Below are 26,561 nucleotides of genomic sequence, written 5' to 3'. Positions count from 1 at the left end.
ACCCACAAATGTAGCTCTTACTTTGAATATATATAACAAGTATTATGATGTTTCAAAGAAAGAAACAGCTCAGAGCTATGACTATGTCTCTACCTGCTGCCTGAAAGCCTATTGGCAGTTGGAAAACACTTGATGTGCAATATTGGTCTATCATCCAAAAGTGTTTTGTGGAAACCACAATGACAGTTTGCTCCAAATACAATTATCACAATGAGCAAAGTGCAATTCTTAACAGCCCCCCAAGGAGCATTATTTGGGAAGCTGGAAAAAAATGGGATTCCGAATATTTCTTTAGGATTCTTTAAGACACAACAAAGATGGGCTGTTAATTTCTGACTATTCACCTGTATGCTAGTTTATAAAGATAAGTCTTCAGAGTTCCACTTCGGACAGTCCCAATGCTTGGACATAGATTTTCAATAAGTTATTTAATATTAGTAACAAGGAGTCACCTGCTGGGTGTATATAACAGAGGTCACTTTTCCTGGGGGCCCAAGTTTAGGTCTGCTTGCTACAGTCTTGTCCAGGGGCAGTCCCCAAATCATGGGTGTTATCCTATACACAGAAGCAAGGTCTGTGTGCCCCTCAGCTTCCCTATTCTCTTCCAGCAACACTTTGAACAACTACCCAGGCAAATGAACCACTTTATCAGGACAGAACATTTTGAGGGAGTAAAAAAAAGCGGGGGAAAGCTGTGTTTGGGACTCCACGAGCCTGTATGCTTGAAGAAACTTCCAACTTACTCTTCTAAACACACCCCAATACAACTTCAAGGAACCCATCTCATGCCCCAACTCACCTCCTTACCACTTGCTCTTGTTGACAGCTCTCACTTTCTAGAGTGGCTCACAGAATGAACGTACACCCTGACCCGTGGCACACACATATGATTTGGGGCAAGCAGCAGTCACAGCGTACCAAAATGCTGAAGAGCCGCTGAATAGATCTGGGAGCAGCTACAATTGAAATGCTCTCCTTGAGACTCACTCAGGCTGTGCCTACAGCCAGGGGAAAGATTTGGACCATTTCTACACACAGAGTCTATCTTCTAATATGTTCTCGTCTCAGGGGGAATGTTGAACCTTACACATGCTCTGTTCTTGTCTGCTGTAAGAGGGTATGAGGGCATTCCTGCTATGTTTATAATTTCTGAGCTATTTTGTTACTTCTTGATATATGATTTATTCTGAAGGCAGAAGTAGGATGGGGAGCTCTCCAAGCTAAGGATCATAGGCACAGAGAGGTTAGTTAATGACAAAAAAGCAGCAAATGCTGGGTTTCTTTGCTGTGATAGGTTGCAAGTGCTATTTTCTAGTCCTTTCCCTCATTGGTGGTGATTAACTCAATTCATAGCAAGAAAGGAGTATGTTTATATTTGTAATCTCTAGAGAAAATGACAAAGATATCATGTACCGTAAATGTCGGAAGAGGACCCTGTGCTTCAGGGAACAAGGTATTGGAATCCCAGGAGACCTGAACTGTAGCCCTGGCTCTGCCATAAAATCACTGTGTGTCCCTGAGCAAGTCCCTTCCTTTTGCTGGGTCTTACTTTTTTTGACTGAAGTAAAACGTTAGATTCAATGATTTCACTGAAATTCAGTGTGCCCAGAAGTCACAAGGGAAACCAAATCATCTCTCTTTTCCTCAAACATCTTGAAAAGCACTTTTGGCCGGGCTTGGTGGCTCAACCAGCATTTTGGGAGGCCAAGGGAAGTGAACTGCCTGAGCCCATGGGTTCGAAACCAGCCTGGACAACTTGAGGAGACCATGTCTCTACAAAAAAAAAAAAATTTAGTCGGGCGTGGTAGTGTGCCCCTGTGGTTCCGGCTACTTGGAAGGCTGAGGCGTAAGGATCGCTGTAGCCCAGCAGGTTGACGCTGGGGTGGCCGTGAGTGTGCCACTGCACTCCAGCATGGGCAATGGAGTGAGACTCCAACTCCAGAAAAAGAAAAAAAGAAAAAGGAAAGAAAAGCCTCTTTAAATTTATTACACTTAAGTGTTACTGTGGGTCTTTCTTTCCCTGCTTCCTTTGAAATACCCAGTAATGAAGGCAAGCAGAGCTAGGATAAGGGTTTAACTCTGGTCGTTACTGTTCTCACATGAGGCTCTATGATCTGTTGTGTTCTGATGAACATGTCTGCACACCATATTATGCTCACAAAATGAAGAAATTAAAACCTGCCAAGAAATGGTGACTGTGGCTAAGAGAGGATTGATGCAGGCTCACACTCACCTTGGTGTGCTCTCCAACTCCGACTCAGTTCTTTTATCACTGTTTAGGGGTCCCCTTCCCATTGTTTGCATGTGTCTACTTGCAGACCTTGTCCCTTCCTCCACACTTCCACAGCACATGCAAAGGAGCATGCACACACAAGCATATGCTTCCCACCACTTTCACTACTACCACATTCTCTCACCCAAAATTTCAACATCTTTTCTCACCTCTCAGTCCTACTCCCTCCTCCCTAGTTCCATTCCTCTGATTGAAAGGCACTTCCCCAAGAAATTGACATGGTTTGTTTTACCAGAACCCTTCTCCAACATCCCTCCATACTCACGACTCAAGAGTCTACCACAGTTCCCTCTCCTACCCCCAGAAACTCCTTCTAACTGCCTTCTTTGTTTCAGTTTTCTCCATGACATTTACCATCATCTAACATGCCACATATTTGTTATTGTCTTTCTCCTCCAACAAAATGTGAGCTCCATGAAGGCAGCACTTTTTGTCTATTTCACCCTGTATATGTCAGTATCTAGAGAAGTGTCTAGCACATAATATGTCCTCAACGAATACCAATTAAATGAATAAATGACTTGCTTATATTTATTATTTAGTACCCACTACATATATAAAGTGCTCTGGAGGGCAGAAGGAGAAGGATAGGAATATTTTTATAAACAGACTGGCAGAGTATCTCACACATAGTGGGTACTCAATAAATACTTGGTAAATGAAAGATTGAATGGCCCCTTATTGAAAAAGAGCAAGTAGTCTAATAAAGGAACAAAATCCATTATTTTCTGGCAATCTAGGGTAAGTGTCAGAACAGAAGTACTGACCAAGAGTGGTAGGAATTCTAAGGGGCAGGATCACTTATGCTTTCCAACATTAAACTTTAAAAGGTAACAATGACAACAATAACCATGGCAGCAGCATAGTGCACAGGGCATCACCTATATTCCGAGTCTCACAACTCTTTGGGAAATTTCTCTTGCCAGTTTCACAAATGACAAAATGGCCCCAGAGATGTTCAGCTTCTTCTTCTTCCTGAGGGCCACACAGCTGAAAGAGCTGAAGAGTCAGAATTTGACAGCAGGTCTGATTTCCTCCCAGGCCCATTCTCTTTCCATTCCACCATGTCACCTCAAATTTTATCATCCCTATGATTAAACATTTCACTTGACATGAGTGTCCACTTCTACCCTCATTTTCATATTCACTCCTCTAGCCAGGTTTGTTGATATATCACCAATTCACACAGGCATTGCCCTCTGAAAGCTTTTGCTTGATCTAGATGGTTTTTCCAATGCTCCTTGGCATGGTCAATGTCTCAAGCAAGTGAAGACATCTCTCTTCTAACTCTTTTCATGTGGCACCCACCTATCTACTGAAAAAGCTCTTCTGAAGGTCTCAGATTCCTTTTTTTTTTTTTCAAAATTCAGTACTCTTCTTAGACCTCTTTATTTTTATTTTCAGTGTATTTTGAGATTGTTGCCCAGCCCTTTTAAACCTCCACAATATAGCCTCCATAATGCTATATTGGACGTGGGTAAATCTGGCCCTCCTCCTGCTTCTGTATGGCCTGCGAGCTTCAAATGGTCTGAAAAGATGAACATTTTCAATCAATCTGTAGAGAGGGAAAACTAACTTTGAACCCCAATTAAGCAAACTGTTATTTTTAAAAAAGAATTCCATTCTTCCTTAGTAGTTTTGTATTTCAAAAATTACACTTGTTATATTTAAAATTTTGTCAGTGAAAATGTTGTGGAAATTTGTTTTCTCTCTTATATTCATTTATATATCTGGGGAAATGTGTTTCTCCCTTATATTTTTTGTATATGATAGTCTCAGTTTTGTTTCTTGGACTGCAAAGCCCACAATACGAAGTATCTGGTTCTTTATAGAAAGTTTGCTTACCTCTGTTCTAAACCAAGTAGATTTTTCTGCTTCTTCCAACTACTTATTCGCACTTTCTTTCCCCAGCTTGCATGCAAGCTAGTTTCTGAAGGTCTATTCTCAACGCTCTGCTCATCCCTCCCTATACTTTTCTTCAGAGCTCTCATTTATGGAGAGGGGAGCCATGGCCACCTGACTTCCCGCCTGACTTCCCAATCGCTAGCCTTCACAGAGCACATCACCCTCATTCACTGGAGAACCCAGCCAAAGTCTTGTTTACAGACAAGAAGCCCATCCTGGCCACACAGGGGGGTCCATGCTTTTTCTCCTGGGGTTCCTCAGCACTTCATTCATACCCATTACCTCCCTCCCCTGCACTGTGTGTTTCTGGAGTGCAGGGACCACATAGAATGCTTCTGTGTGTCCCCCGACCCTCATGCCGCAGATGTGCCCAAAGTGTTTGCTGAATGAATGAGATGTAACCCCGGGAGACTTTTGAGTTGCTTCATTTTGAATCTCTGTGATCTACTAAAGGGAGTGTGCTTTCTTCAGACAGAAGCTACTTATAAAATCATTTCAGGAGGCTTTTCATGCAACTTCACAAGGTTAGGATGTGTTTGAGTTCTTTTGTTTCTGAATTAAACACACACACACAATCTACTCCCCCTTTAATAGCTGTTTACCTGACCTTGCACTTGCTTTACTCTGTGCTCAGAGAAAATAGCTTTCTCTGGGTCTTCCCTGGTTATTTTTATTTTCTGAACTTCCAGAGAGAAGCCTTTTTTCTCTTTTGTTTGTCGATATAAAAGTAAAACCTAATTCAACATTTTAAACCATGCTTCGTTTCAATACAATAATTGAGTTAATGTGTAGTTTGTTTAATGAATCTGTTCCCTCACCCTGAATGTTTTTATGATCTCCAAGTAGAGTTCAATGTCCCACTGCGTTTGGGGTATGCTTTGGAGATATTTATAAAGTGACAGTAGAGACTGTTTTACTTTTAAAGAAAGTGTTTCGATCAGAGACGCAAGAATTTTGAAATGATAAAAAATGAGGAAAAAGGCAGCTTAGAGTTATAAATCAGTCTCTTGGTGAATGTCTATGTCCATAGTGATCTAGTTTCCCTTCCCACTCCTTGGAGAAAGTGGGCTTGTGGTAGTGAGGGAAGTTTGGGAATCAGAAGAGAAACTGATGCACAGGCAAGTTTGCAAAGGCTTAGAAGACCACTTTGTGGCTGAGACAGAACTGGGATTGAAAAACTCACCTTCTATAAGAAACATCTCTTCAGTTTGCCTCAGAAAGCATCAGATCCAGCCCCTTCATTTTAGCGATAGAGAAAGGGGCCCACTTAACTTACCTTGTGAGTTAAGGGCAGCCTCAAGACCAGGTCAATGGTTTTTGGAGTCCTATCCCACTGCTGTTAAGACTGAACTCTCCCAGGCAGATAGAAAACTCTAAATATGGCTGCCAGCATGGGTGAATTCATTGAGCTTCAGATCAGCATTATAGTAGACGCTTTTCTATTTTAGGTCAGGGTGTTTTAGTATTAATATAAAAATCATCATGAAGGCTCGGATAATTGGCTGACCAAGTGCCTTCACATTTTCAGCACTATTATGCCTTTGGTTTTATTAAACAGCACTTACCATATATCAATGAATATTTCATTGGTCTTTCATTACCGAGTGAATCATTGACAAATCACTGCAGTGGAGTTAACTTTACTCTACCTTCCTGAAATGGCATGGTGCTAGCCATCTCATTAGCAGATATTTTTATGGCCATAATTTGGCTTAAAGATCAAATAGTTACAGAATTTGGAACCATATCATTTAAAACTTTTCTGTCTTGTCATTAGCTGAAAACTGGCTAGAAATTTTTGTGCACAAGAATGACTTAGTCTCAGAATTGACCTTGACTCCTGAGTTGTCAATGCAAAATGTTTGGAGGTCTATTGAATCACTCATTTTCATGAAAAAAGCAATTTTCATAAAATACTTACTTTCCATTGCCTACCCATGGAGAGGATAGCTGAGCGACTTTTGAAGCATTTTGCTAAAAGAGAGAGAGAGAAAGAGAGGGAAATAAGGACATCTATTTTGTGTTTTATTAATTCAGAAACAGATGGAAGTGTGATTTAGAGTACATTAATATTGATTGCAGCATTTCGGGATGCAGATCTGGGATGTATGTGCACGTCAGCACACCACGACGCACACTCGATGAAAATAGCTGGTTAGGATAATTAGTGGGCTCCAATCAGGACCATGAAAGTCACTTGATGAAAGATCTTATATACTAAAAGGCCCAGTGAAATCAGACTCAGTTCTCCAAGAAGTGGCTTAATTATCCTCATCTGAAATTTATTCTGCTAAACAAGCTCTTCAGAGTACAAGTAAGCTTTTCACCTTTAGCTCCAGTTGCAAACTTTTTCCCTGGGATACAGGGTGGGCTATAATTTATACTATCCCAGGAATGTGCAAGAACCAAACAGTGCCTTTGTTTGTCCTCAGGAATCACCTCGATTTGTTATCTTTACACGCAAACCCTCATGGGTGAAGATTTTCCCTCTTTAACAAAGCGACTGGTGCAGAGCTGCATTGCAATGGAATGCTAGACATTATTTTATTCCTCTGATGGAACTGGGCTGGTTTAAAGACTGGGTCTTCTTGTATTTTTGTGGCTGCATACCTGTGGATCAGAGGGAACCTGACATTCAGCATTACGACAACAGGACAGGGATGAGATTCACTGTAATGGCCTTGCTAGGTTGAAGCTCAAGTGGCACAGATGACGACCTGTGGCACTGAGCATGACTCAAACTTGCTCTCAGCAGTCACAACTCAGGCAATGCTCTTCTTCTGCCTCTTGGCTTCCAGTCAACCCTCCTTTGCAAAAGGGGTGTTAGGGAGAAAGTCAGCATTTTGAGGAGTCCAGTAAGAATGTAATACTTTTCTAGAGTGGTGGAAACCCACACCTAAGATGCATTCTGCAGAATCCAGTCTTTAACCTCAGAAAAGTTCGACACATTCCCAGATAAGTGAGTTATTTAGCATTTATTGCAATGCCATACAAGATACATAGGACAGGCCAGAGAGGACAGACACTACAACAGTGGCTCTCAAAGTGTGATCACAAGACCAGCAGCATTCACATCACTTGGGAACTTGTTAGAAATGCAAATTATTGGGCACTGCCCCAGACCTACAGAACTAGACACTTAGGGTATGAGGCCCAGCACTCTGCAATCACAAGCCCTCCTGTGGATTCTGACGCTCACTGAAGTTCAAGAACCACCTTTCTAGAGCAGAGGTTGAGAGGGTAGACATGCAAAGGGATGAGGAGCTGTTGTATGTGACCCCCTTTCACCCACACGAACACTAGTTTTAAAGCATTATGGTCACATCACATAATAGCTGGTGAACTTGCTCTTTTTCCCAACAGAGTCACAGTGTCCTCATACAGCCATATGCTGCTATTCACTAGATGTTTGATGTTATTATTTGATTCATTTTAAACTACTGCTTTGGTGCAATTTAATCAAGAGGTCTCATGCACTTGGCAAAAAAAAAAAAATAGAAAAGTCATTTTCTTTTGAGTTCTGCCCAACAGACAAAGTACTAGGTTTTCCCAACTCCAAATCATGGCCAGTGTTTGAAGGTACAGTGGCCAAGCCTAGCATGAGCTGCTACTTGCAATTTTTATCTGGGCTCATCCCTAAATATTGGTATTGCATTTTATATATTGGTGTTTCATATTTTGCTATTGCTATATATATATATATATATATATATTTGCTTGCAAGTTAAAAGTTGCCAGCTCCCTCAATTATAGCTTTATTTGTTTGTTTTGGAAATCAATGCATTCAGTTGTCTTAAATTGCAACCACTGTGCATCATGACTCCCCGTGACCAAAGGCCTTTCAGGGGTGTGGATGTCCACCCAGAGCCAGGGTGGCTGTAATGATTTCTCTCACTTTGGAGAGACTCCTCTGCTGACCTCTCATTTAACAAGAGACTGGCCACACCCACAGCCACAAGCTGTGCCTGCCTCGCAGGGTGGAGCAAAAGACAACGTCCTTCAAACCGCAACCAGGAGACGACCAAGGGTCACTTGGTCAGTCCAGAAAATAGTCAGGGGATTGCACTATTGTACCTTCTCTCCCTGGAATCACATCAGACATAAAACTCTCTGCTGAGCTCAGATGTATTGGTAAAGGGAGGGCCATGGCCAGGTGGGATGAAAGAGGTTACGCCTTTGGCAGCAACAGACTTTGTCATTTGACATTTAATAACATGTTTGTCATGTCCCATTAGTACTTTTATCAGCCCGTACCTATAAATTATACAAAATAAGGATTACCTTAAAATATTCCATCAGTGATCTGGAGTACTTCATAGCATGGTCCTTCTTCAGCTTAAACATCCTCAAGTAGAGAAGTGATAAACATCGGTAACTGTGATGAGGAAAAGCTTATGTTAATGTGAGTGCTTAATGAAACCTATAAACCACAAGAAGAATGCTGATTCATAGTTTGCAGTTACTCTCCTATGGTTAGATTGAGGAGTGTAAGTAAATAAAGAAAATTTTAAAAAGGTAACGGGGAAGTATTAAAATCCCATTTTGATAAGGGTATAAATTAGGAGAGTAAATGTTTAGTCAGTGACTGAAGAAATTCATTAGTTATCCTTTAATAGTTTAATGGAAAACAAGGGTAATGATCTGGGGTAAGCAGCTTAAGTTGATCCAGAGTTATCAAATCCTTCTGTGACATTTTAGTGATGTTCTTGTGGCCTCCATGGGACTTACCATAATACTGCTAGCTTTTTGTCCCCATCGGAAGCCAAGGGGCTTGCAAAGTTCTTCAGCCTCATTGCATACCTTTGAAGAGAAAGAAAAAACTAAAGTAAAATCTGTATGTCCCTTCAGAAATCCCCAGTCATTGGTATTCTGATCACCTGAATGAGTTAGCCCCACATTTGTTCTCGGTGGGAAGATCGACTCGTGCATGAGGGGAAAAGCATGCTTTACAGAAAACATACACAAAATGGGGATCAACACAGCACTGGAGGACTGATGTGACATATAGAATTGCATTCTGGAGAAGGCAGGTAAGACATGAGCCCACGTTCTAGGACAATGCTGTGGAATTACTGTTGGTTTGCGTGTGTGTATAAATGCTGGCAAAATACTGTTTCTAGGAACAATCTAGCTAAACAACATTATTGGTTTTCAATGAAAAGTAGACAAATATGTCAGTTTCAGTTCAGTTTATGACAGATAAGGTAAATAATATACGACTATATCTGACATGAGCATGGGAGACCTCAATCACACAGTTATAAGGTCTTTTCTAATGGCTCCAGTTTTTAATATATTCCTATAGAAAGCTTTTGTAAAGGAAGGTTGATTTCACAACATCTTAAGGACTAAGTGCCTTTACTTTATGGTGCTTGTATATTTTGTCTTCCCATTCTCTTTAACTGTTACTGTTCCACACTGAGGTGATAAAAGGTTGAGTAACTCCCTTTTTTTTTTTTCTTCTAGCTGAGCACATCCATTCTGGGTATTTACCCTCTTGAGAATCAATTCATTGCATAAAATCAGTGTCTGAGCTTTAATGCAATTTCACAGGTAGTTGTGAAAGAATAAATAATGGAATTCAGTGTGGCAGAAGAAAGCTGAAGGTTCTCATTTATGAGAAGGCGATGGAGAGCCAGCAGGGCCACTACACTTACATGCCCAGCTCCTCGCTTTCGGCAAACCCCCACCAGAGCACCTGGGACCCTAGGCTCACCCTCCAAGACTCAGTCTCCTCAACATTCTAGCCACTTTGCTTTCCCTGCTATTGTTCCAGTTCCACTGAGTACACATTTTCCAGCCAAGAGACTTATGCACTTGATGTGGACCCTTTCTTTGGTTGCAATATTAAGCGAAAGGATTTTTATTGTGTAATAAATCTAACTTTCCCTGATAGTTGGATCACTGAAATGTCAAGTCATTGTGACGTCCCACTTGTTTTCACAAATACATTTCGATTGCAGATTCCCAGGACTCAAAACAAGTATAATTACTTGAATAAAGAAAATGGGGCTCTCTCTCTGTAGCCAGCATACTGTTGAGGGGAGAGTAATAAACATATTTTCAAGATCATATTGCACTACTAAAAACTGTGTTCATATTACATTCATCCTCTAATTGCAACCACATTTGAAGTGACTTGATAGTGAAGTTTCAATTGCTTAAATGGACCAGAAGACCTAGTAACTCATTTTATTTCCAACTGAAATTTCTCTCATGAAAATTATCCACACGCACAATTTACAGAAATTGTAAAAACTTTAAAAAATGTATGTAGACAAGACAGGCAAATTAGTGTATGGAAAAGTGGTAAAATCAAAAACAAAACAAAACTGGTGAAATCCAAATGTAGTCCACGGGATGAATCAGTGTCGATGTCCTGGCTATGTTACTGCACTATAGTTGTGTAAGATATTCTCCTTGGAGGAGACTGGGTGAAAGTTACACAGGACATCTCTGTATTAGATCTTCAACTGCATGTTAATCCCTGATTATCTCAAAATAAAGTTTAAAAATATTAGCTTTAAAGTGAATGTCCATAAATTCTTCATTGACTTTCATGTTCCATTGAAATATACTTTTATGAGGAATAAAATGTCATATAATTTTAAAAAATCATGCTTTATTTTTCTTAAAGAACATTTAAAGGTAAACAATTAAGGGGAAATAAGTTTTCTAATGGAAATAAATGGACCTTGGACATCCAATGTAATACTATAAGAAAATGACTGACGGTACTGGGAAACTATGGCGGGGGAGGGAGATGGGATTAACAGTAGCAAATATCTGTCTGGGGATGGGGAAACAACCTCTTATCAACAGGGTGCCTGAATGAAACGTAATTGTATACCTAACCCTTAACTGTACCCCACATCATAATAAAAAATATTGATTAAAAAAATTACTTAATGATTCACATTGCACTTTTACCATAAAATGTGGTATTTTTGCTCTTATATTTTTAAGAAAGCATGTGTTTTCCTACAAGAAAATTAAAAAGAAAAAACAATGATGAGAAGGAAAACACATAATCTCACCCCTTATTACAGCTATGATCTCATTTCCCTTCCAGTTTAGCCCAGATGCATACACATGCTTTTCATGGTTGTAACTAGTGTGCATGTAATTCTGAAACTTGATTTTACTTTAACATCTATCTGCAAACATTTTTTACAATGGCATAGTGTCCATCATTGTTGTATTTCAGTGGATGCAAAGTATTCTGTTCAGTGCACTACTATGCAGTTAATTATCTTTCTATTATTGATTATTTGGTTTGTCTCCAATTGTGTGCTATTATATATAATGCCAAGCTTAACATTGTGCAGACAACCTGTTCTGATCTTACAATTTTCTTCAGTAGACAAAATTCAAATTTTTGGAAGCCGAAGTACTGGATCAAAAAATACGAGTGCTCATTTGCATGACTTTTCCTACACAATACCAAATTGCCCTCAATTTACAATGATCATTATTCTCTCCCATCAGCAACCCAGGAGAGGCCTAGTTCACTAGTAAGCCTTTTATTGTTGTAGATGTTAATGCTGGGTATTAAAATTGTTACATTTTCTTGTTAATTTTAAAAGTGCATTGGTTTAATTTGCATTTTTGGATGGAAAGTATGAATCTTCTTAATATTGATTTACTAATGTTTCCTCTCAATTTTGAATCCTTAGGATTTTTGCCAGAATGGTCACCTTGTGCATATTTGAAAATTGCAGGTAGCCTTGACTAGACACTAAGCAATAAATTTCCCCTTGAAAGGTACATGATGGTGGTGTTGCCTTCGACAGTGAATAAAGTTGAAGAGAAATATTTCACACTCTTCTCTGGTGCTTACATCTCAAAGAGAAAGATGGCAGACTGGCCCTTGTAGGCCAGGCTGGAGCTGCCGGTGGCTCTAACTAAACTTCTGATTCTATGTGAGCAGAGATTTTTTTAACAGTTCTCTTATTTTGATCTTTTGGAATGCTTCATTGGAAAAATATATATGCTTAAATCTGTCCATTGTGTGTCTGAAGATTTAGGTATACATGTCCTCAGATTTGAAACAGTTTATGCAGATACAAGCAAGATACTAAAAACTAGTCCTAGCATTATTGATTAATTGAGCCAGAGGAGACTGGGACATAAGAACCTATCAGGTAAAGAACTGCTTACTCAATCAAAAGTGATTATTTAGTCCATCCAGTGAATGGTGGTGTTTATCACTATTCAGGGGTGGATTAAATTATTTTACAAATATCATCAAATCACTGGAAAACAGCAGAATGGATTTATTTTTCTTCTATCTCTTCTTCCTTTTTTTCTAGGAATTTTTTGATGCCCCACAAATTATATCCCATGCTGTGCTCGGTGGCTCAGCCTGTAATCCTGCACCTTGGGAGGATGAGGCGAGTGGATTGCCTGAGCCCGTGGGTTCGAGACCCGCCTGGGCAACTTGGTGAGACTTCATCTCTACAATAAATCAAAAAATTAGCCGGGCATGGTAGCGGACGCCTGTAGTTCCAGCTACTTGGAAGGCTGAGGCGGAAGGATCACCGGAGCCCCAGCAGGTTGAGGCTGTAGTGGCCGGGAGCGGCCACTGCACTCTAGTCTGGGCAACAGAGTGAGACTCCAACTCCAAAAAAAAAAAAAAAAAAAAAAATCCCACCAAGACTAACAGGCCAGAAAATTTCATTTAAAATGTAAATGAAACCAATAATGTATGCAGTTAATATCCTTGTCCTGTTTTCATCCTCTGGTCTCTAACCCCCACCCCCCTCCCCCACTCGCCATCACCTCATCTGTTTCCCTTATTTCAGATGCATGGAAAAGTCTACTCCACACCTGTGGTCTTAAACACCAACTCTGAGTTGAAAGAGTACCCCCTCCCATTTTAATAACCAAAATAAAAATTCTTTAAAAACACGTTTAGAATAGAAATTTTAAGAGCACCACTTTTTTGAATTCTAATACTGCACCTTTGAAAAGACAAGTGGATGCTAAATGGTGAATTGATTATGCTTTACTTCCACCCACTATCTTTCCATTTTAATGTTATGAATATTGTAAATTATAACATTCACGCTATAACCTCTGAAGGGGATAATTTATAAAAGCAGTGTCCATCAATTATAAATTTTCCATGACATTAATATAATGGCAAGAACTAATTATGATGACTTCTAGGAAAAAGATGTCTTAGACAAATTATTAATACACGGAAATGATGTTTTTTAAAACATAGCTTCTAAATCTAGCTGAAATGAGTGCAGGAAGACAAGTGAAGAAAGTCGTTCACCTGAGGAGCTCGACGGTCTCAGAGTACATAGTGTATGGGGACTTTGCTTCCAGAGGGTCACGTTCCATGGCATTGCCACATTCGGTGAAGGAGAGGGCAGCATCGGCATAATTCACGGCTTTGCCAAATTTCTCGAACTGAAACAAGAAGATGACTCATCAACAGAATACTTTTTCTTTTCCCTTTCATATAAAAGAGGGGTTTGTTACTTAGGGAGTAGTTTTGCCACAGGGAACATTTGGCAATGTCTGGAGACACTTTTAGTTATTACCACTGGGGAAAGGAGGCATCTGGTGGGCAGGAGTCAGAAATGCTGCCAACCATCCTGCCATGCCCAGGACAGTCCCCACAATGGGCAAGAGCCAGATCAAGATGACCCTAGTGCCCAGGCTGAGAAACACCAATGGAGAGAGAGGACAATGTATGAACTGGAATTAACAATGATGCAAGTGGTTTTTTTAAGGTTCTATCACCATGACACTGAGGCTGGCGAAGAAGAGAAAAATGCAGCCAAGGTGTATCATTTGTGGTTTGCGGTATTGTTATTATCTTTTTGGTGGACCAGAATCCAAATCAATGCCTCAACTACTTTGTGATTCACTAAATTTATTAAACTGAATGGTCATTGTAAAGTCCTATAGACAGTGCTTACAACTAAACTGCTTTTTATAAGCCTCATGGATGGTGAACTCATACAGCCTTTGCTTTTTGAGCACATCAACCTCACCACCAGGAGGAGAGTAACAAATTGATGCTATTGTCATGAAAAATGTGAAGCTATAGCATGATTGTTGACTATAATCACATCACTTTCATTGTAAATGATGGTTTGAAATAGTGTGTCGAAAAGCTAAAAAATATAGCACTACTAAATATTTTAGTTTAGTTAAATTTTATTGCAAAAGGTTTTAGCCCTGATAATGGTTACGATTAAACTGACTTAGACATACTGATTTCTTTTTTATGTCTAATGAATATTATATATGACACTTTTATAGTAAGTATTTTATAACAGGATTTAACATTTTCAATTTTTGATAGCAGGATGTAACACTAATATGGTATTTTATGTAAAAGAACCAATATAATGCAGATTTAGCTATTTTAATTTTCTTGTATATCTTTTATCAAAATGTTTTCTATGCAACTATGAAAGTTTCAATTCTCAAAATGGCAGAGTAGCTGTCTCTAGCAAAGGATTAAGTACAACTGTAAAATGATTAGTTATAGGTCCTGCAGAATCTCTTATAGTAAATGACTCTCTTTACAATAAATGCTCTTCAGTTTTTATGTGATGCAGGAATTCTGTGGTTTTCTTTCTGTAAGCTACTGTGGAGAAATTGGTTTCAACCAAATTCCAACTGATTTTGTGAAAACCTGTGTATGTGTATGCAGACTATACTCTTTCTTGCTTTACAAGATAATTTCTGCAGGTCTTCTGGTTCTTATGGGCTCTTCTATTTAGAAATTAATCTTTGCGCCCTGATTTTTGAAAGTGACTTTTTATTCACAGCCACATAACTGAAAAGATCCTTGAAGATCATCTAGACCAAATTCCTCCTTCCCCCAAGGGAAGTGAAACTAATCCAGAGAGAAAATGACATTGCCATTGTGCCAACTAATGGCCGAGTCAAGCCCTGTCCCTGGGCCTGTTTCTCGATCTATTAAATGAGAGGCTTGAACCACAAGGATGCTTTCTGTGCTGATATAGGCATAAGCCCAGTGAAAATATGCCTCTAACTGAGTGTTTCTCAACTTTTGTTTCCATTATCACTACTCCCAGGGAGATATTTTTTTTTAAGCTAAGTTGGCCTTCTGTATTTGTGGGTTCTACATCCATGGATACAACCGATCTCAGATCAAAAATACTTGAAAAAGAATGAATGGATCCCACATCTTTATAATGAATAAATAAATTTAAAAAAAAGAATGAATGGTTGTCTGTACCGAACGTGTACAGACTTTTTTCTTGTCATTATTCCTTAAACAATACAGTATAACAACTATTTACACAGCATTTATATTATATTAGCTATTATAAGCAATCTAGAGATGATATACAGTATGTGGGAGGATGTGTCTATGTTATTTGCAAATACAGGAACTTGAGGACCCTTGGAATTTGGTATCCGAGTGGGAGCACTGTTACCAATCCTTCACAGATACCAAGGGACGACTGTAATTTTTCACACATCCCCAATGAAATACTCATACTCTAAATATATTTACTACCTCTTTATGCACTGTGGTCTTTTGGAGGGTCACGGCCCACTGCAACATCTAAGACTTTTTCACGCCATTTCAAAACCCAATTTTTGCACTAAGGGGGCAATATCGTCCCAATTGTGAAAGTATTCTCTAAATGGATTAGACCAAAAGTAGTTTGGAAGGACATACATATAAATGCAACCCAGGAAGGTAGAATCATATTAAATCTTAATCATATGTACATATCTTTGTGGCTCTGATTTTTTTCCAGTTCTTCACACATTTCACCTACGTGGTCTCCTATGTGCATCCCAGTCTTCATCAGCTCATGTAACAGTCAAGGAACATCTGTGTGCTCCCTTGCCCCAATTTTTTCAGATGGCAAACTCTTGAACACTGAAGTGCTCTGAAGTGCCGTGGAGTTGAGGACATTCAGATAAAACCTTTGGTCCAAGAACTAGCAGCACTGCCACCCAATCTCTTGGCACTCATACAATGTTCACAGGCACAGTCTTTCTGGCATCACCAGTGGAGCTGGCACCCAATCTGCCTTGTCATTTTTGTCTGCAGAAGCAGGGGACAATTGTTTCCAAGGCTCAATTCACACCACAGAAAGGTTAGCTGCAGACAATAGCTGAGCAATTTGGATCACAGGGAGAAAATGACAGAAAGCAGGCAAGTGGCAGATATAAGGGCCATGGGCAGTTGCTGTTGGCCACCCATGAGTAATGGTATTTCATCACAGCATTCCCTATGTCAAAAACTATGGAGCAGCTAAGTCCTGGCTGGACAAAATGCAATGAAGAAGGATGCTATTATTTTTTTCTACAATGCTGTTGAACTGATACATCTAATTATTCCGGAGTTTAGTTAATGGTGAGGACTCTGAATTTAGGGCCTTCTCCAGGACAGTGGTTCTTAAATGGTTGCACTTGAGTGTCATCTGGAGAACTTTAATACTCATGCCTGGGTCCCAGTCCTGGAAATCATGATTTCATTGATCAGGGGTATGGCCTGGGCCTCAGGTTTATTTTAAAGCTTTCCAAGTGATGTATGATTAAGACCCACTGTTTAGGAGGATCAACTGAGTCAAACATGTTGAGCTTACCACTGGTCTAAGTAGCCAAAAATCCTTGGAGGTATCTGGGCAAAGTGTCTTGGGAAATTTAGGTAACAGCACTTCCCGTCTCCCCTTGGGGTCCCAGACTGACTATGGTAGCCAGAATTACAGGCATGCGCTACCATGCCCGGCTGATTTTTTAATTTATTGTAGAGATGAGATCTCGCTGCCCAGGCGGGCCTCGAACCCGCGGGCCCAGGCAATCCACTCACCTCAGCCTCCCAAAGGCGCGGGATTACAGCCTGAGCCACCGAGCCCGGCTGAAACTGCAATTTTTCTACAGACCCAAGTTTCCCAAAGTCAATTTTTGAGGCCACTTAGCCAGTCCTCAACTACCCTCCCCTCCCCACACCAGTTCTGGTTGACTGAACACAGTGGGAACGCCCATCATCTCCAGGGCAGCTTCAAAAGTCATTTCAAATTCACTTGAAAGATAATGACAATGCTATATGCCATTGAGGCTTTGAAGTTGGGGCAAGGGGGAGAACAGTGGGAAAACGAATAATGACAAAACAACATCACTCAGAGAACTTTGGGAATGAACCAGCCCGAATCTCCCTATGTCGGAGCAGCAATGCATTGTCAAGCGGGTATGGGCTGTGCTACTGAAAGGTTGACTCTTTGGAAAGTGCCTTCTCTGTTTTTCTTCGTGGTATAATACCTTAATGGGAGAAAAACAATGAGAGGAAGGAAACCTACCAGTGCATCAGCTTTGTGTTTCAGTTTCTTCGCCTCTTGCATGTAATAATCAGCATTGTGAACCCTAAACAAACAAAATGAGCTCTTTCAGAAAAAAATGTTTCATATTTCGTTAAGACTGAATCATCATTTTTTTGCTATAAATCTATTCTTATATTATGCTTTAAAAAGGCAGACTAATGCTATCATTCTTGCCATAACCAACATTGAAACAATACTGTAAATCATATCTGAAGAGTATAATGGCCCATTAGAATAAATAACCACATCATCCAATCCCGACCATTACAGTTCTCCAGATAGATCGAATGAAGCTTAGCTACAAATCTATGTGTTGACACACAGTTATATGTGACGACACAGATTAGAAAGGACAAAAGAAGCTAAAAGTAAGGACCTGACTTTGGAAACAGTAAGAAAGTTCATGATTAAACTGGGTCAAAGACGTTTCTTAGTGGGGACAGAGGTGGAGGTGTGTTGGGGGTAGAGTATACTTTTAGGCTGCAGGAACTAATGCTGACGTCTTATTTGAGGTGACACATGCATGGCATTAGAAAAGCCATGCTATCCCACCCCCATTCACTACTCCCAAACCATATCCATGATAATCTGGGGACAACATACGAGTCATCAAAAGTGAGCTTGGGTCTCCGGACGTTAATGCTGCTGCTGGACAGAAGTGGCAGAGCCGCCCAGGATGTCATCTCCAGGTGACTGCTATCCATGAGGCCAGTAGTGATAGTAGAAGTGATGGTGGAAATAGTAGTGGTAGTGGTTGTAGTGGTGGCCGTGGCAGTGGTGGTAGCTGTGACAGTGGCAGTAACAATGGCAGTAGCAGTGACAGTGGCAGTGGCAATAGCAGTGTTGGTGACAGTGATGATGGCAGAGGTTGCCTTTTTTTGAGTGTCTCCCTCCTGGGAAAAATGAGGACAAATAGCTTCCATTAGATCCAGATTTTGAGAACACCTATTCATAAATGCTCTGAATATCAAGCACTGTAAAAGAGAAGGCAAGAAAAATGAAAACAATGCATACAGCTTGAGGATAAATAGGTGACTTTGGTATATTTTATGAATGTTATGAATCACGAGCTTTTGTTCTATGATACCAAACACCAAACTAATCAGGTGCCGTGATTACATAGCCCTGCCATACCATTAGACAGCCATGGCAAAGGTCTATATCCGATGAGGCAGGGGAACGAAGAGTATAGAAAGGAGGAGAGAGAAAGAGGGAGGGAGAAAGGGGGTAAGAGAGAATGAGAGGGAAGAGAGAGAGTGATTGAATAGAGTCCTTGACACTTATGTGGGTATTTTTGATGAGGGAAGCAGCCTCGAAGCTCTAGGGTAAGTGAAGTCCTCAGGTCACTCTGAAAAATATTGGATACAGACCAGCAAAATACCAGGAAATTGTAATGCAAGTAGCCATGTCCTGACTGGATCCAGTCTGATACTGTCCTTTTGTTCATGTGAGGCACTTGACTGGGTTCTGGCTAAGTGAATGCCATGCAAGTGTGCATCTTCATTTTTTAAGTCATGGGATGGTGAGGCTTCACGTCAACCAGATCCAAGATCAAATGGGTAAGAGACTTATGAGAGCTACGCTTTGAGCTATCATTGTTGTAGAGAAGCTGGAGAGAGGAGGTGGTAAGATTTATAATTATGAGAAAATGTGGTATCATAAGACCACCTGCCAGGTTCATGGGGCCAACTTTGCCCTCCCCACCTGGCAACCATGGGATCCTCCTGACTGTTCTCCCTCTGACCATACACCCCAGGGTGCCTTTCCTTCCATCTGCTCTTCTAAGTTAGTATCGCCTCAAGGTTGGTATGCCTCAAAGTTCATGCCTTAGCTCTCTTCTTTCTTGATCAGATTTGTCAGTCTTGTATGTTGTTGGTACAGATTCAACAACCAGCAGATAACTCCCACGTGGAAACCTCGATCATGCCCTCTCTCCAAATCTCGGGACCTGCAGTGACCACTTCTGGGCAGTTCCACCAAGATGACCATTAGCATCTCGAACTTCTCACAAATCAAATTGATAAATAAACCAGTTTTCTCTTTCTCTTAATGACAGGATTATCTTCTCCGTCTTCAAAACTGGATTTCTTCATATCAGCAAGGAGCTTCCAAATTGAGCTTGGCACAGTTCCACAGGGAACCGCGGTAGTCCCTGGTCTAGAGACACTGAAATTGCCAAGGTAGGGACTCCCTAGCTTGCTTTTCATTAGAACTACTCTGCTCTCATCAGCTTTATACCTTAAAGTTCTGTTAATTATTTCATTTTGAAAAATGATAATGCTCCTAAATCTCTTTTTCAAAACCACTGGTCTATTTCATCTTTAATTTCTTCCTCTCCATTACCCTTATCCAATTCATTACAAACTACTATTCATTGTATCTCCCCAGCATCTCTCAAATTTGTCTCTTACTTCCTCAAAGCTTTAAAGTGCAGGCCTTCATGGCTTCTCACTGAGACTAACGGTCTCCCGGCCAGACACTCTGCCTCCAATCTAGCTTCTCCCTCCACCCTCATTCTGTTGCCTGCCTGCCTGAACTTCCTGAACAAAGTTTCGGGCATCTCACTGACTTGCACCCAAATGCAAACTCAAGGCTGACATACAAGGCACTCCCTGATCTGGCTTCAGCTTTCTGCCCAATCTCCAGCCATTCTCTTTCACGAACCTTGGCTTCAACCAAACATGACCCACTTTCTGTACTTCCTTGATTTGGTTGGTTCATGTGGCATTTTAGATCTCAAAAAGTCTTCCCTTTATTTCTTTCTCTTTTATTTTTATCTTGTGATAATTTGTCCTATTTATAATTTTTATTGGATTTTTTAAATTGTGATAAAATACACATATCATAAAATTTACCATCGTAACCACAGTTCAGGTGTTAAGTACACACACATTATTATGCAACCACTTTCTATAACTCTTTCCATCTTGCAAAACTGGAACTCAGTAAACAATATCTCCCTATTTCCCACTTGCCTTGGCTCTTGGCAATCTCTTGGCTCTTGGCCATTCTCTTTTTGTCTCTATGAGTGTGATTATACTAGGGACCTCACAGAAGAAGAATAATATTGTCTTTGTCCTTTGGTGTCTGCCTTATTTCACTTATCATAATATCCTCAAGGATCATCCATTTTTAGCATATGACAGGATTTCCTTCCTTTTTAAGGCTGGATAATATTCCTTTGTGTGGATAGACCACATTTTGTTTATCCACTTCTCTTCATTTAAAAACCCTACTCATCTATTAAGGCTCAGCTCAACAAATGCCTTCTGCAACAGGAAAACTGCTGATCCTCCTTGGATCATTCAGGGGCCTGTCTCTATCCCTGCCCTAAGACACCAACCACCAGCTATTTTATATTCTAGTCCTTTGAACATATGTCTCATCGCTCACCCTAGACTGAGAAATCTTTAAGGACTGAAGCCATCTCTGATTTATGATACTGTCCTTCCAACCCACAGTTCAGTGTTCTCAGTGTTTGCTGAAGGCATGCTGCACATATACATGGGTGCCTTCCTTAGTCAAAATGGTCAATTTAAAGATAAAAGTCAAATGTGATCTACTCCTTATATTCATTTGATTGTTACCACTCGATCCTGGACCTCCTGATTATCAGATAATTCTTACTCCTAGATCTCACTGAGCTAAATGTGCTGAGAAGCTACATATCTACAAATTGTTGTGATGGATATGGAGAAAATAAATATTTTATTTAACCCAAACAGGTAAAGGAATCAGAGCTGTAAGAAAACTCGTAAGCCAACTCCATTTCTCCACTATCAGAGCCGGATTGACCCAGACCAAATAATGGGGTCAGCCCAAGACAGTGCCACTTGTCTCTATGACTAAGATATGTGACAAAAACCCTGAAACAGCACATCCACTACACATGACATTGATATCAGTCCTGGCAAATCTGACTGGAAATGGCTGAATTCAGCCATGATCGTACATTATATAAACATGTTATCTGTCTACACTTGCCCGCTCATTAAGTCAATAAACAGGACTTCATGCCTTAATGGAATACAGAAGACTCTGAAAGCAGAAAATTGCAAACACCTTTGAAACTAGAAGAAGGTTTATAGATCATCTAGTTAAATTCCTCATTTTATGATCTCAGAGACGTTTCATGATTTGCCCAAGGTCACGAGGCAAATGTCTTATAGCGCTAGCACTATACAAGTTAAGAGTTAAGTGTTTTAATTCCCAGGCTAAGGCAAAAATTGTACCACAAAGTCTCCCAGATTTTGAACTATTGATAGAAAGACTGGCCCAAGAAAAGGTACTTGTTGCTCACTCCTATCATAGGGAACCAAACTGATTCCCTTAGGAAAGATGATGCATTCCTAAGAGCAAATGTTATCTTTATCTGGTTTTCCTAGGAGTTTTTAGCTCTTGTGGAAATGATTTTGCAGATTCTTGTAAGCATTATCACTGTCATAATAAAATCTGCATTACTTATAACACCTAATTATTTGTGACAATATACTAGGTACCATATAAAGAAAATTCCTTGGATATGGTATATGCCCTCTAAAAGCTTTTACTAGAAGAGAGCACCAGTGAGAATTCATAATGCTAAATACATTCAGTATGAAAAATAGGATAGATAGTGTAATTACTGTTTAGAATTACTGGCTTAATTCCTAACATTATAGAGTCAGTGCCTTTAAATATGAATGCAAATATTATGTGTATATACACATATGCATTTCACATAGGAAATGACAACTTTATACTGGTATAATATTTTTTATATCAGCAATGAAATTTATCTGCACATGTATGCCACCTCAATCATCTCAAATGATGAAGCACTATAAATTGGAGTCTTTAAAGCTCAGAGGTTTCATGGCTTTTAATGGAGTATGTTTTTATAATAGAGGTGGAGGTCTCACTCTGCTACCCAGGCTGGAATGCAGTGGTCACATCATAGTTCACTGCAATCTTGAACTCGTGGGCTCAGGCAATACTTTCACTTCAGCCTCCTGAGTAGTTGGACTTACAGTTGCAAGCCAAGCTCCCAGTTCATGGAGTGTTAAATGGACAATTTTGGTACAGGGCCTACCAAGTTAACATCAGACACTGAAAAACTTATTAATTTTGGAGAGGGTGTGACAAAAAGGGAACACTTCTACACTGTTGGTGGGAGTGCAAACTAGTACAACCTCTGTGGAAAACACTATGGCGATTCCTAAAAGCTCTAAATATTGACCTCCCATATGACCCTGCAATCTCCCTACTGGGAATATACCCTGAAGAACTCAAATCACTCTATCAAAAAGATACCTGCACACGTATGTTTATCGCAGCATTGTTCACAATAGCAAGAACCTGGAAGCAACCATGCTGTCCATCAAAATAGGACTCGATTAAAAAAATGTGGTACATATACACAATGGAATACTATGCAGCCATAAAAAAGAACAAAATCATGACTTTTGTAGCAACCTGGATGGAACTAGAGTCCATCCAGGTGACCTCTCACAGAAACAAAGATCTGAGTATCACATGTTCTCACTCATATAGTGGACTTTGAACATCCAATGACTGACAGTGGTGGGAAACTATGGGGGTGGGAGGGGAAGGGAGATGGGATTAACAGTAGTAAATATCTGTTTGGGGATGGGGAGACACCTCTTATCAACAAGGGTGCCTGAACGAAGCATATTTGTATACCTAACCCTTAACTGTACCCCACAATATCATAATAAAAAATATTGATAAAAAATCTTGTTTACCCATTTACTTTTTATGTTACATTTAAAGGAGATTAGATGCATATGAATGTTACATTTGAACATACATGCATTTACATGGAAAGGCAGATACATTTGTCATTAACATTCACTAGTGGCACTGTTACTAGTTTCCACAGTTCATGTACCTATACCTGAGACAAATGAAAAAACAATTGTGTTTGGGAGGGAAATGTGATACAACATTTTCAATTACCTATGCTAATCAACCAGCGGTGCAGAAAATCCAGAGGACTGGATAATCCTTCAGTTGGGCTTAGAATCATTATTGTGTGATTTTAGCAGCATATTCTCCTTTTAAATTCTATCCTATTTAGTCATTATTTTACAATACTATTCATATTTGCAAAACAGGATGATGGAAAGCTACAACTTGAAGTTCCAGCCCCAGTTGAGTGACTTTGGACAATATCATCCCATCCATTTGTCTTTCATTCCCTAAATAATCAGTGCCTACCATGTACCAGATTCTGTGGTCAATATTATGGAAATGTCCTCTCCAACCCCAAGATATGAAGAGATTGGACCAAATGATGTCCAAGGCCCTGAATCTTTGCATGTGCAATCTGTTTGGGGAAGTAAGATAAAAAGTTAATCTGGAATAAAAATTCATGCTGAGTTGGACTAATTAAAATTTGAATTGTGAGTTTGTGTATTTGTGAACACACACACACACACACACACACACACACACACACCACATGCACACACACATCTGTATTTCCTCTCTGCCTCTTTTTCCTCTCCCCTTGCAACATCTCCATTTGGTCAAGTCAAGTTAGATGACCTGGATTAACTTGCTTTTGTCTGACAATTATAATATTTCTTCCAACATGCTTACATTTACGGATATTCCTCTGAAAGTAGCACAGAATTTGCCTTCACTTCTCTTAGGTTTGGTAGAGGTGATTTGTCCAGTCATGGAGATGCTCTTGTCTTGATTGAAGAGACCGTTATTTCCACTGACATTTCTGCGACGTGGAGGGTCCTCTGGCAGTGGGGAAAGAGGAGGAGGAAATAGCTTTTCTTCCTTTCTTCTATTTGCTCTCCTGGATGAATTATTTCTATGGAAAACAAAAAGTGTAGGATTTCATAAAGTCTTATCTCTCTTTATTCTGACTTTCCCATTGATGCTATTATTCTCAGCTAAAGTCATATTTTAATTGACAATAATTTACTTATGTTGAAGGGCATATATAAAAATGCACATAGACATAGATATAGACATCTATATAGACATTTGTATATATAGATCTAGATATATGCATACATATGCATCCAAGGAATAACCTCATGTCCTTGAAGCACAACTCCATGACAAATGCAAATGTCTAATGGAGTGTGCTACAGTGTGATATTTGCAACCTTTCAAGATTACTGTTAATTAGATTTTTATGGAAAATACAATGCAGACTTTAATCCCATCATTTTTCAGGATGGTTCCTACTTATTTTGCCCTAGGACTAAACTGCCCGATCATGCAATAAATAGTATAATAAACAATCAGTGGAAGAATATTTTTTTAAAAAATACTATGCTTATACATTACTTAAAAATAAGCAATACACTAAATACTACTGTGACATATACTGCAACTTGTACAGACAGAATGTGCTACCCCAACACCAAGCATAATGAGCCCTTGACCTTAAATTGTTATATTGAAGAACCAAAGTACTCCATTATACAAAACTCCATTTTAAAATATTCTTTGGTCATATTCACACAAGACATCTGTGATCCTAGAAGTATTACTGTGCTTTCAAACTGATTTATGTGCCCATGAAATGGGCACCATCAAATAGACTGAGACTTCAAATAAGACAGAACAACTAAGACCTTATGCTAGCTGCTTAACATGGTAATTGGGTCATGGATTTTCATTTTAGTTACTGTCTTAGACTAATCAATGAAGATTACTTGAATTTTAATCTTTTCTTAGGCAACTAATATTGCACTGTGCAGCCATTTACTTTTCATGATTATTGACTACAATTTTCAATAGCAAATTAAGTCAACAAGAATTTATGTTTTCCTCTTGGTCAATTTCAGTCAGTGTCTAGAAATATAGATTTACAATATCTCAAAACAACAAATCAAAGATGAACAAGCATTCAAGTGACTTGATTTCCTGAAATGGTAAAAGCCAATGCAGTCTCCTTGTCCCACTTTCACTGTGTTGCACAAATCCATCAATTGTAATAATATGGGTCATCTTCTCCAACTTTGGCTTCATAAATGTGGCCCTATGTCAATTTTTGTCATGCAATGAAACTGAAAAATTACTGTTTCTGTCATTACCTCAACCGATTAAAATTAATTTAAAAATACTCTCCAATAGATTTTAATAATTGCTTTGACGTGTATAACCATTTTAAGATAGTTGTAATGCCTGATAGAAATGATGGTGAACATATGGATTAAGATTCTTGTCCATGAAGAAACTCCATAAACATCAGGCTACATTAAGTGTAATAAATATGGAGACATTGGACCTTTGGAAATTTACACATACAGATGTCAGGCATTGCTGTAGCATTTACAGAAGATGAATGCTTCATTAGCTAGAACTACTCTCCCATTACTTGAGTTGTCTGAGAAGGGAGTGGTGACTGCAAGGTAGAAGAGCTCTCCTAAGAGGCAGTTGACTTGCCATTGGCTACTACAGTTATGCAAAGCCCTCCCATCTGTCACAGTACTGGCCAGTGGGGACTCAGTACACTTTGCGCAGTGAGCATCAGTGACCTGGCCCTTTTTCCATCTGCTTAACGGTGACCTGAAACCATGAGGTCTTTAATGACTTCATTGGCGAAAGATATCCTGAAGCATTTTCTTGAGACCCCTCTGTCATTGTATGACTTCCAACTACAAGAACAGTTTTGGCTTCTTTGAGTACCTCTTCCAATAAGCCAGAGGAGAATAAGAGATAACAGATGAGAACGTCACCACCCCCACTCAATGCTTCAAAACCCATGCTGGTGACTCAAGCTCCAAAGAAGAGGGGTGGAGGGCTTAGCAGGGTCCTTTTGTTGGAAGATGGGGCACTCCTGCTGTCATAGTCTGGTGTGGCATCTTTACTGGATTTAGAATATTATTTTAGAAAAGTGAATGTGTTTCCTAGAAATATTCAAGAATTTGCTTTGAAGGGCCAATAAGGCACAAAAGAGTAGATAAAGTTTGAGGAGAGGGTTCCCAGGAGAAGACCCTTAACAGGACAGCTGTTGCTTCATTCTTCCTCAACTCCAGAGACCTGAATCTGTTTGATAAGCA

At 39.7% G+C, this 26,561-nt stretch overlaps 1 protein-coding gene across 1 annotated transcript in view; it reads right to left on the bottom strand.

Annotated features, from left to right (window-relative positions):
* The window catches only part of AFF2 (AF4/FMR2 family member 2), a 165,591-nt gene that overhangs the window by 15,323 nt on the left and 123,707 nt on the right, over positions 1-26,561 (bottom strand). The window contains exons 8-14 of the mRNA XM_008058552.1: positions 24,139-24,355; positions 18,133-18,422; positions 17,509-17,572; positions 13,482-13,618; positions 8,927-8,998; positions 8,480-8,573; positions 6,120-6,172 (exon numbers count right to left, since the gene is read on the bottom strand). Of these exons, the coding sequence (XP_008056743.1) occupies positions 6,120-6,172; positions 8,480-8,573; positions 8,927-8,998; positions 13,482-13,618; positions 17,509-17,572; positions 18,133-18,422; positions 24,139-24,355 (927 nt within the window). The remainder of the gene's footprint in view (positions 1-6,119; positions 6,173-8,479; positions 8,574-8,926; positions 8,999-13,481; positions 13,619-17,508; positions 17,573-18,132; positions 18,423-24,138; positions 24,356-26,561) is intronic.

The sequence above is a fragment of the Carlito syrichta genome, unplaced genomic scaffold (genome assembly GCF_000164805.1).
Source record: "Carlito syrichta isolate Samal-C Ts95f unplaced genomic scaffold, Tarsius_syrichta-2.0.1 Scaffold303382, whole genome shotgun sequence".
NCBI classification, from domain to species: domain Eukaryota; kingdom Metazoa; phylum Chordata; class Mammalia; order Primates; family Tarsiidae; genus Carlito; species Carlito syrichta.
Note: the sequence above shows the minus strand (reverse complement) of the source record. Positions and strands in the feature narration are given on the sequence as shown.